The sequence below is a fragment of the Coturnix japonica genome, chromosome 19, assembly GCF_001577835.2.
Source record: "Coturnix japonica isolate 7356 chromosome 19, Coturnix japonica 2.1, whole genome shotgun sequence".
Lineage (NCBI taxonomy): Eukaryota > Metazoa > Chordata > Aves > Galliformes > Phasianidae > Coturnix > Coturnix japonica.
In genome coordinates, this window is record NC_029534.1 from 2,405,083 (window position 1) to 2,416,500 (window position 11,418).

General features: G+C 45.9%; 1 protein-coding gene across 7 annotated transcripts in view; it reads left to right on the plus strand.

Annotated features, from left to right (window-relative positions):
* The window catches only part of CAMKK1 (calcium/calmodulin dependent protein kinase kinase 1), a 62,178-nt gene that overhangs the window by 25,810 nt on the left and 24,950 nt on the right, over positions 1 to 11,418 (plus strand). For 5 of the 7 annotated variants that reach the window (XM_015880717.2, XM_015880716.2, XM_015880715.2 and 2 more), the window contains 3 exons: positions 1,373 to 1,929; positions 6,572 to 6,619; positions 7,733 to 7,786. In XM_015880717.2, the coding sequence (XP_015736203.1) occupies positions 1,474 to 1,929; positions 6,572 to 6,619; positions 7,733 to 7,786 (558 nt within the window). In that variant the 5' untranslated portion in view covers positions 1,373 to 1,473. Of the gene's footprint in view, positions 1 to 1,372; positions 1,930 to 6,571; positions 6,620 to 7,732; positions 7,787 to 11,418 lie in introns of those variants that run through there. The other 2 variants (XM_015880720.2, XM_015880721.2) reach the window with 2 other exon arrangements.

Below are 11,418 nucleotides of genomic sequence, written 5' to 3' on the forward strand. Positions count from 1 at the left end.
GAAAAGGGGATGTAACACTTGTTTGCCTGTAACTGCCTCCTGCACCAGAAGGGATCTGTTGTTTGGTATTGAAGGGTTTAAATATAGTTTTAATAGAAGCTTTTAAAGTTGATTTCCTCATTTCATTACTGTTCTGAGTGACTGACGTTTCTGTCAGTTTGTTTCAAACATGCCTGCAGGAAAGGCAGGAGATGGGGGAAGATTATACCAGGGAGGGGAAGGAGAGGAAGGAGGTGAACAGCAGGCCTGCGGTGAAGGATGTGTTGGATTTGAATGTTTCCTTCCTGTGACATTCAGTGCATGGCATGCTTCCCCTGTGGTTGGCCTGCGACCTAGGGTTAAATCTGCCATCCAGATCTTTCTCAGGTTTTTTTATTGACATAAAGGTTTGCTTGTCTTTGTCTGCTGTGCTTCTGCACCAGACCTGGAGGTTGTTCCTCTTTACAGCAGCATTTGGCTGCAGTTTCACTGAGCATCGCTGGGAAGCTTCAAGCCAGGTTCAAGCTTTGCTCCATGCTTCCTGGGGAGGTCACCTGTGTTCCCAGGCTGGTGGCTGGCTGGGGCTTTTTGAACTCACTCAGCCCACTTGTTCCTCCTGTAAATTAAGTGTAGTGGCCATGAAAACAAGGCATTATGAGTGATGTTTTGCTTCTGTGGCAGCTTTGCGTGTAGAAAGCCAAAGGTTGAGATATCTCCTTGCGGAGCCTACAGTGAAGTTGTGAAGTTCTCTGGATGTAATCCGGGATTCGGTGACTAATGCTGTTTAGAATCTACCCCAAGTCTCCCCAGAAACAGTGATCAAATGGTGCATCTGGCAGCAGCACATCTTTAGAAGTGATTAAGTGTTGAGAGACGTGCTGCAGAGGATCATTTCCTGCTCTGGACCACACTGGGAAGACTGAACTCTCTGGTTTAAATTGAGACTGAAATTAGCATGCAGGAAACAGTGAGTTTTATTCAGCAGTTATAGCTTTGTGTTACATTTTCATTTTGTGGGCCTTTCCAAAGGAAAAGCCGATTCCCACATGCTGATAATCATTAAGCCTTGTTGATTTGCAACTCAGTGTGGCTTTTTTACATGGTGGGCAGTGAGGATGATGTATGCTTTCACATAAGAGAAAGAGAAGTTCCATTTATCTGTGTTGGTGCGTGCAGGTAAAATCTCATCGTTATCACTAGCATAAATTTTGTATCTAGCTTGATGTTTGGTGCTGCCTTTCCTTCTGGATGGCTGCTTGCTGTTCGCTGACAGGCTGCTAGAGTTTTGTCTTTGTTTTCTTTTTGGATGGAAGGACTCAAAGGTGAGTGTCTTGATTATGTTGTGCTGTATAGACATTGCCACTCTCTTACCTCTCTTTGTGTTTCCTTCCAGATATTCTGATGAGACACTCAGCCATGCCATACTCTCTCTGGGAGTGCTAGCATTCCAGCTCTCTGCAGTCCCATCTGAGACTCTGTGGGCAGGACGCAGTGATGGGGGACTCTCCAACAGATGTTGTGGGTGAAGTCAGTGACACGGGCTTCCAAGACACACAGGCTGAACTGTCAGAGCGGGTGGCAGCCATAGATGTGGCTGTTCACCCAGACAGAAGTGACCAAAATGGTGAAGACATCACTGAAGAAAATGACGCAGTCTTTTCTGATAATGTAAAAGACATCCAAAGAAATGGAGTCAACAGTGACGTGGAAACGAATGAAGTCCTGCTCTTGCAGCAGCCAGATGATGCTCACTGGGGGCACGCTTCCAAGAGACCTCTTGCTAGACCTGTGCTATCAGGTAGGAAGTTGTCTCTTCAGGAAAGATCATCAGGCAGCCATTTGGCTTCGAGCAATGCTCCAGGTTTTGGTCATTATGCCACAGGGCCATCACCACGTATCGTGCGGAGGCCGACAATAGAGTCCAATCGAGTCTCCATCTCAGATGCTGAGGTAGGTATGTTCTCCACTTTACTTATGGTGCTGAGGTGTGAGATAAGTCTTAACTGGTAACTGGAGTCTGTAGTTTTTCAAAATAGTAAATCTGAAAGCAGTGGTTTTTCTAAGATTCTTGAAACCAGGAGTTAGGCTCACTTTGGCTTATCACCTTTACATCCGTCCCCTAAAGCTGTAATGGGGATCCTTCAGCCCTCACCTGCCTGAAGGAGTCCTGCTAGTGGCCTGGGACTCCCAGTGATGTGGTGGTAGCATGCAGAATGTCTGTAAGGCTGTTCAGAGAATGGGCTGAGACCAACTGCATTTGTTTTCTGTGTCCCTGCAGTGTGTGCCTTTTGGGAGTTCATCAATTATAGCAGCTTTGCTGCTGGTATTTCATGGTTTTACACTTTGAAGTTTATACAGCTCCTTTTGTGTTTGGCCATTATTGAAGGCATGATTTAATTTTATAAAGAGCTTAAATGCACTGGCATTTTCTATGCTTATCAGGATTTTCTTTTGTCTTGAAAGTGTTTGCATGGATTTGTAACAGCGGTGGTAACTGAAGGCTGTGACTCCCTCTCCTTCAGATGAGTTTCTCCGGGTAGCTGCAGCTCCTCTCCTGCAGACCAGGATGGCTCTTAGAGCTTTTCTTTCTAGCTAAGCTACTGGTGTGCATGCTGTGATGTGAGTTACTGGGTAGGACAGGGAGCAGAGGGGGCCTTGCTGCCTTGTCAAACCAAGGACACAGGACACACAGTATGCAGCAGTCTGCAGCTGTCATATGCATGGTGCAGCAGAGCCAGTGAGGAAGTGGTTACTTGCTGTAACTGCTTAGAGCCTTGCTGCAGTGCAGTCAAGATGCTAACCAGAGCTGTGCTCATTAAAAACCATCATAGTAACAGGGAATTGCTGCAGTAGCAGATGGAAGGGGAGGTCAGGTGAGAGCTGTGGGCGCTTGCTCCCTCAGCAGGGCCCTTGGGAGCCAGTACTGCTCACAGAGCTGCTGCCTGTGTCCTGTAAGAAACAGCAAAGATGTCTGGGGAGATGCATGGTTGTGGAGATGGAGATGAGGTATGTTTGAGGCTAAGCACAGGGTTGACCACTCTCTCACCTGTTTAAAGCCGTTGAGTTGCTGCTTTCTCTTTGCACTGAGTACCAGGCACCAGCAATCAGTGCCTTCCCAGTGGCAGGACAACCATGGCTCTGGCTCACAGAGTCCGTAGCTCACCCCAGAGGCACAGAAAATAAGTAATGGCTTTGTCCCTTCTCTTGCTTTTCCACATCTTTACATCAGGCCTCTTACTTGTCTGTTTGACTTGTTGGAAGCAGCTGGTGTCAGGAGCTATGAGGTTCGGTGCTCTGGTGTTGGGCTGACTCAGGTTTTGTACTCATTAAATGCTTGGGAGCTGCCTGATTCTCTTTACAAGGCTGTGGTTTTCTTGCCTTATACCAAGACAGGGACCAGAGGAGCAGAGGGGACTGAGGCTCTGCTTGGGCTGAAGCACTTCCCTCCTCCAGCCCAGCAGGTCCCAACCTTCTTCCTTGCAGAGGTCTTGCTGCAGTGCTCAAACTTGAATTCTCTTGAAAAGATTAAAGATGCTTGTAAAACGTTCCTTCAAAGAAGAATTCCCCACAGACAATGCTAATTTCTTTTCCTAGCACTAATTAACCTTTATTTAAAAGTTACATTTCCAATTTACCTGAAGCTCATTTTAAAGGTATGGTTGGGAGGAGGAGAAAGCACACAGCTACAGTTGCAGAGGGGCTGCCTCCATCCCATTGCCCTCAGCCCCCTCATTCCTGCCTCAGTGAGAGTTGCGTGGGAAGCTCAGCTGTCACGTTATGTACTGAGGAAATCTAAAGCCATTAGCCATGCCAGCAGGCTCTGAGGGAGAGTCTGGAAAAAGATGGCTTTATTCTCCTAGTCACTCTCCAAATGAGCTGCTGGGGGTTCAGGAAATGCCTGGCATGCTGCATTCAGATCTGGGGTTTGGGGTGGGTGAACCCAGACGGTGGTGCTCAGCCTTGGTGTTCTGCACAGCCGCAGCCAGTCACAGCACTGGGCTGCAACTTCTGCACTTGTTGGATGATGTTTAAAAATCTATTTGTTTTTCTTATCTTCTTATGAGCTCTGCGCTTCCTGTGGGTCCTCCTCTGTCCCTTTACAGCTCGGTAATTTATATCCATTGCTGCCCCAGATGCCCCTTGTCTGGCTCTTATTTTCATTTAGTCTGTTTTTAGAACTGCTTTCACCTCCCCTTTCAGCTGTGTTGGGGGGGTTTGAAGCAGCACTGTCTTCATTAGTGACTTGAAGTTCCCAGTTTTTTTATCTCTAAATTGGTGAAACTCGTCACTATTCTGAGATGGGTGAATTTGGCTTCTTTTCAGAGGTAGGATATTTCCCAATGTATGTATACATGGCTGCCCTCATTATTTTTGGAAATGGCTTCTTTTGGAAATCAGCTCTTGTTCTTCATTTCCACCCCAGTGTCCCCTTTGGGCAGCAAAGACTCAGTTCTCCATTGCTCAGAGCTTCTGTCGCACAGTGATGGCAGCAGGATTTATGGATTTGGGCCTGGACTTCACTGCTATTTATGATTTTTTGGATCACTTTTTGTACTTTCTGTGTCTCTGACCTCTCCACTCTTTCTTTTGAGTAATGCCTTGGACATGCAAACAGATGGGCATCTGCTTTTTAAGGTGGAACAATGACTGCGTGCTTAGATGGATGCAGCAGTCTAATGTACTGACACTTCTCATTAAGTACAAACAGTAAGAAATGATATCAGCTGTTGCAGAACATTGTTGTGATGAAGTCAAGAGTTGTACAGTGTTATCTTAAAGGAAAAAAATAAGTCTTGGCCTGGAGATCAGTGTTCCTGTCTGAAAAAGAAATAGTACTTAAACTGCTCCTTCTCAATCTGTGTAAGTCACTACGGTGCAAAGCACAGCTTCAGGCTGGGAAGTGAATCTGCTGACTTAGTGCTTTCGTGGGAATTTGCCCCCTGTGTGTCTGTACCTTGGGCTCTGAATGCTGCCTCCTATTTGAGAAGGAGTTTCTTTTAAAATGTGATGAGTTTGTTCTATACATTTCAGTGATCTGATCCTTCATATCTTGTCTTTTGCTGGGTCGTGCTCTCCTCTCTTGTTGCTCCTAGTTCTAATTGATTGGGTTTTGCTGTTGGTAAGATTTTATGTGCTTTGCTATCAATAGAATTAATGCACTTCTGTGGCTCCATTACTTGCTGTTGGCTCTTTTTCCTTGTTAGTGTGGTGGAAAAAACTTTCTTCACTGGAAACAAGATGGAGATTTAAATCATTCTTTGTATTTGTGACAAGCCACTGCAAGCTAAAAAAAGTCATAATTTCTCCATTTCTTTACTCTCCTTCACTGTGATGATCACTTGCATTGGAAATTCTGGCTCATGCTGGGGGGAGTGCCAGAATAATCATCTGCTGCATCAGTGCTCGAATGCATCTTGATATGTAAACTAGTGTTGCTTTTAATGGGAAGGATGCTGCAAGAGGATGGGGACATAACATTTGCCTGTCTAAAGCACATCCTGTCTAAGATTCAGCACGTTTCATCCACGTTGATTGGAAACTCTCTGCTTCCTTCACTCCATGCAGTTCAGGGCTGTGCTGTCCCCTGCAATGCAGTTAAATGTTGTATGTTAAGTCTGGACCGAGGTGCCAAAAGAAGAAAAAAAAGCCACAACACTGCAGCATCCCAGAGTCCCTCCTTGAATAAATATTTGCAAAATAGTGAGCTGCGAGCAGTCAGTGTTCCTGCTGAGCACTGCAGAGTTGTGCTACACTCACCAAAGGGATGGGGACATGGCAGTGCTGTAGTGGGGACAAGGGATGATGCCTCTGTACCCCATGTGCCCAGGCCCTTAGTGCTGAAAGATCTTGGTGCCCTGAGCTGGGGCTCACAGTGCTGGTGTGTGAGCTTTCTCTGTGCTGTCATGGGACGTGTGCAGGACGGGCTTAAGAAAATGCAGACACTTTTGGCTCCAGCAGAATGGAATTTCATCTTAATTTTTGGAGAAGCACTGCCAGCACTCTGTGGGGGTTTTCTGTGTGTTTATTATTATTATTATTATTTTTTCCTGAGACTGACAAACTCATGAGAATCTTTTAGTGCTGTACATAGTCCCCTTCCTCAACACCTTATTCAGTATGAGCTTCTGGAAGGACACTCTGACCTTCAGACTCACTTCCTAGGGAAGTCAAAGGGAGCTACAGCAGCCCACTGGCTCTGGGTATCAAGCTCTTATTGCAGGTGTGTGTGTGTCAGAGTTTTGTTCTTTTACTCACGGAATACAACCCTGTTCAGAACACAGCAGAGGAGTTTGGCTCTGTATTTTCTCCTCGAAGAACAATCCATCAGTCTGTGCCTGGAACAGTGCTGGAGCTTTGGGGGGGGTGAATGTGCTGCTGGAGCCACTGCAGCACAGTCAGAATTGAGCTCATAATTGTTTTGTTATGAGCTGTTTTTGTAAAACAAACAAACAAAGTAGTGCTTATAGTGTAACTTAGAGTGGTTTAAATAAGGTCTTGTCTTTGGCTGTTCAACACTCTGCCTCTGCTTGATGCTGAATCAAACAATTTCCTTTTACCAATACTCTAATTATGTTCTCCTTTTGATCCACAGGACTGCGTGCAATTAAACCAGTACAAGCTGCAGAGTGAAATAGGCAAGGTATGTTGCTGGAGCTGGTGTTTGTCATAAGCAACCTGCATAACCACACACATAAAGTACAGGTCAAAAGGCTGTGCCAGACTGGGAGGTCTTAGTGGCCAAGACTTCTTGAAACTTGTTTTTGGTTTGATTTGGGTTTTTGTTTGTTTGTTTGTTTGTTTTCTTTTTTTGCCTTATTAGTTATGGGCAAGTTTAGTTCAAGGTCAAAGTGAAATGACTGCCTCTGAAGTCTAAATTTGTTTTCCTTCCCTCTGAAGGTGGTTAAGTTGGCTTCTTTCCAAGACGTTTGCTTGCCAAATGTTACTTGCTAAATGGTTTTAATGCATAAATACAACCCATCAGGGGAAGAAAACAAAAACAAAAAGAGGAGGGCAGTGTTTGGTCCATGCCAGCACTAGCTCAAGTTTTTATTTCTATGAATGAACTGCTGGTTTAATTGTAGTCCATGTTTAAGTTCTGCAGAATGATTCAGAAGAGATTCCTCCAAAGTTATTTAGAGGACTGGGCTGTTGAGCAGTTCAGACACCTGTGTGTTTGGACATCTGCCATCACTGCAGATGGATCCACAAGCAATTATGCTTTTTGGAAGCTGTACCTGCTTTGGCAGTTGGTGGTTGCAGTTGAATGCGTATCATGCTGCAGAGACTTTCAGCAGAAGTTTTATTAACCCAAACTCCTCTCCAAAGCAAGAAGCTTCAATGGAGTTTGGCTTCAGGCTGTTACTGGAGCTGTGGGCGTAGCAACAATCTAACAGGCTGTTGGAGGAAGGCTGGCTGTTGGTCCTCCTGAAGTTCATTCACTCTAAAGAGATGAAGGGCTTTGTGGCTGAAAATAGACTTGCTCAGAAGTGCAGAAAGGTGGCCATACAAACTTGCACAAAAAAATCTGCATACATTATTCTCTCCCCTCCCCAGCCGTGTTTGACATAGGTCATGCACAATGGCTTGGTCTTGGGGCATTAGGTGATGGGCTGACACACAGCTCCACCTGTGGGTGTTAATCTTCAGCACATGCCTCATGGCCAGAATGTAGAGGGCAACGTACTACCAGCCCTGAGCAGCGAGAAGACAAGGCAAAGCTGCTGAACTGACTACAATTTGTTTTTATTTTCAGGGTTCCTATGGTGTTGTGAAGCTGGCCTACAACAAGGATGATGACAAGTATTATGTAAGTGTCTCTCTCCTTCACTCCTCACTGCCTCCACCGCTCCTCATTCTCTTTTGCACCCATGAGAACTATATCCCCCTTTCCTTGCTGCTTTTAGCATATACATATCTGATTTGAGTGGCATGCAAGGATACAAACATCCCTGCTGGGCATGGAGTGATACGCAGTTGTCTGCGCACCTACTTGCGTGCCTGTGTTTTGTGGTGAGAGGGGATCAGGTGGGCTGCATTATGTAACAGACAGGGGCCTTGCAGGCAGGAAGCATATCGGTGCTTTGTCCTGACACTGTCTAGCTATGAAGCAGGTCACCTCAAATGAGAGGCGTGTGTGGGTGGTGGTAGTCAGCACCTGCTCTGCATTGGAAGAGCAGCTTGCAATGAACATGCACATTTTTTAAGGAAACACAAGGGTTTATCAGAAAGATGCTGAATGTTATGGCTCAGCTTGGCTGTGCCTGGCTCTGCTGCATCTTTCCTTCTTGCAGGATGCCTCTCCATAATAAACAGATGTGGGATGCAGTGCAGAGGGCAAGCCTTGGCTTTTAAACGTTTTGTTGAGCTGAAGCCAGAGTTAGAGGATTTAGGATTCAGAAATGCTGCTTATGCTGACGGCTCCTTGTCTGTCACTCCGTTTTCAGAAGCAGGCAAATCCTAAATGTTCAAGCTGGGATTTCTGTAAAACCCACTTGTGAAAACTATGTTAATTTTGTTTGGGCTGCAAGCAGGAGCTGGGCAGCTGGCAAAAGGAAAACTGCCTTGTTGTGTGTGTGGATGTGCCTGAAGGCTTGTGGAAAGCAGCTTGCTTTGAGCAGTTTCTGTTGAATGACAGGTGTCTACTGGGACGGGCCGAGTGTTGCAGTGCTGTGAAACCCAAACCCAGCTGCCTTCCAAACAGCCTGGCCCAGCAGTGCAGGTGCTGCTCCATGCTCTGTTCAGCAATGGGACAGTGCCAGGGCAAACACGTGGCAATCTTGTTTTCCCTGCTGCAATGGAGGAGTTTCATGTGATTGGGAATGGAGCCATCAGAGTGTGCTGACAGACTAGTGTTGGTGCTGTTGGTGCAGTGCAGAGGGGAATAGGAATGTTCTATGGAAATGTAAAACATACTCACTCCTGTGGCATTGAGAGAGTGACTGCAGTCAGCCCAGCTTATTTTCTCTCCCTGGTTCTTGGATTTATGAGTAGCATACAAGATTAGAGAGACTGTGTGGGAGTTGCTTGACTGTTAATATCCTTAGCCCTTCTTTTCTACTATAGCATATGAAACTATTGGAAAAGTACCTTGAAGGATGGAAGAGATGAGACAAAAATCCAGAGAAGGTGCCTGAAGCTGGCGGAGCCAAGGGACTGCAATTCTTTCCATCCCTTGAGCTTTACAGGCTGACTCACCCACCACGCTGGAGCAGTTGCTGTTCCTGAGAGCTCCTTTTCTCTGCTGCTCTCTGAATGCTCCCCCCAGTGTCCTGGAGCAACATGGTTTAGCTCTGCAGAGAACAGCAGTGCCAGCTGTGGCCCCCTGATGCATCTGTCCCATCAGCCTAGGGCAGTGCTGGGGCCAATGGCACAAATTAGGGAATGCATCGCATCATGTTTATTTTGGTCTAAGCGTATTTTTTTTCTTTTTGTGGTAAAAATCCTGCTGCTGTGCTCTGGCTGCTCTGGGCAGTTGTCACACCTCAGAAGGGAGGAGGTCAGTATAGGTTGGTGTTGTGTACCATTGCCTTTGTCCATGTTTTGGCTGTAGGTGAGCACCTTGGATGTAGATTTAACTGGCCAAATCAAAGTTAAAAGTGAAAGCCTGTGTCCAGGTTAGCCTGCTGTGTGTTAGTTAATCCCTGCTTAATCTCCATTCCATTTCCTAATCTAGGCAAATGCCTTAAAGCTACTGTAGCTTGAGAGTGGCTCTGATGTCAGGACACCTCTGATTCAGCCTTGCTAGTCCAAGAGAAACAGGATGCAGAAACCCAGCATTGCAGGGATGCACTCTTCAGTCCTCCTTTGTTGTGGGGAGTTAACACAGGGGCTGAAACAGAATGGGAAGATGTGAGAAATGTGATAGTGGCAGAGGTGGAATCAGAGCAGAAGCATCAGGACTATCACCACTGTTTCACTGCTGTGAATGTAAGCATATGGGAAAGGGCAGGTGTCTGTGCTGCTGACCTGCAAAAGGGAAGGCTGCAGTGCTATTGCCTGCATTTCACACCCTTGCTAATCTTTTGGCTGGGGCAGTGGAAGCTTTTTCCTTTCCCCCATGCTTCCAAACGGTCATGCTTATGTTTACCAGAGCCAAAGATTTTTTTAAAGCTTCAGGGAAACAATAGCAAATAGCATAATTAGCTAATGGTTGTTCAGCTCCCCACACCTCCCAGTATATCTGACCACAGTGCTGCTTCTAGCACTGAGATAACTCCAATCACCTCTGCTTGTCGCTCCTGTCTGAGGCTGTGCAACACACCCTGACCTACTGGGCACCGGTATCTAATGCAAATGTATGTTACCAGCAATTACTAGAAGTAATTGTGATTCTGACAGTTGGGGAGAGCCTTTTCTGTGTATGTTCTCACCAATTTGGCTCTGGAGGGTTGTATTTATGTCAGCGGTGTAAAGCAATAACAGACAATGGAAAGAAATCATCCCTTGGTTGGCATTCAGTGAGCAGCTCCAGTGGCTGATTCACGTGTACGGTGCTTTAGCTCAAGGCCCGGGGTGTTTCTGCATGCTTTATTTTCTTTGGAGTGCTGCAATAAAAAGGAGCAAATCTTAAAGCAGAAAAATTTGTTATGGAGTATAATTCAGAGCATTACACCTCTGATTCTTTCTGAGACACAGGGCCTGTTGCAAGAGCTTCTCATAAGTGCAGGCATCAGGAATTGAATTTGGCTTCTGACAAAGTGAATGGAAAGATTTCTCTTTGCCTTAACAAATTTTGGACATGACCTAGAAATAGGAAAAACTCTTACAGAAAGAAAAGCTGATCATCACACCGGGGAAAAGTGCAGAGTTGTATTTATTTTGTGAATTGTTCTTCCTTCCATTAAAGATGAGCAAGTGCTTCCAAGAGCTTTATCCTTTGTTGCTGTGAACAACTGCAGTGCCGTGGAGGGCTGTGAAATCGTCTTTATTTACATCAGCAGATGCAGGGAACATCTCAGCCTGGGGAAAATTGGACTTCTAGAACCAAGTATGTGACTGGTGCTCCCTCCAAGGAAGTGACCCTTGAGCTGCAGAGCTGCGTACAGAAGGCTGCCACTGCAGCAGCATGTGGAGCTGCCAAAGCAATGTTTGCAATGCTCTGCTAAGGACTGCTTTGCAGATGGGAAGGTTTCAGTGTCACAGTTTGCAGGAGATGCTTTGACAGTGAACGGGGGCAAAAAGCATAAAAGCCAAGCTCTGTGAAAGAGCAGCAAATAAAAAGCAAAGGCAAATGTGTCCAGGTGGAGATCTAATTTGGAGTCATTGTGCTGATGGAATTTGATTCTGTGATGCCCCAGGTCATGTCTCCTTCCTGTTTTCAATCTCTAAATCAGCTCACAGAGAAAAGCAGTTATGATGGACATTTGTTACGCTAGTTCTGGACAAAAGCAATAGCATCGTAGGTTGACAGTGAGTTGCTTTCCCCCCCCCCCCCCCCCC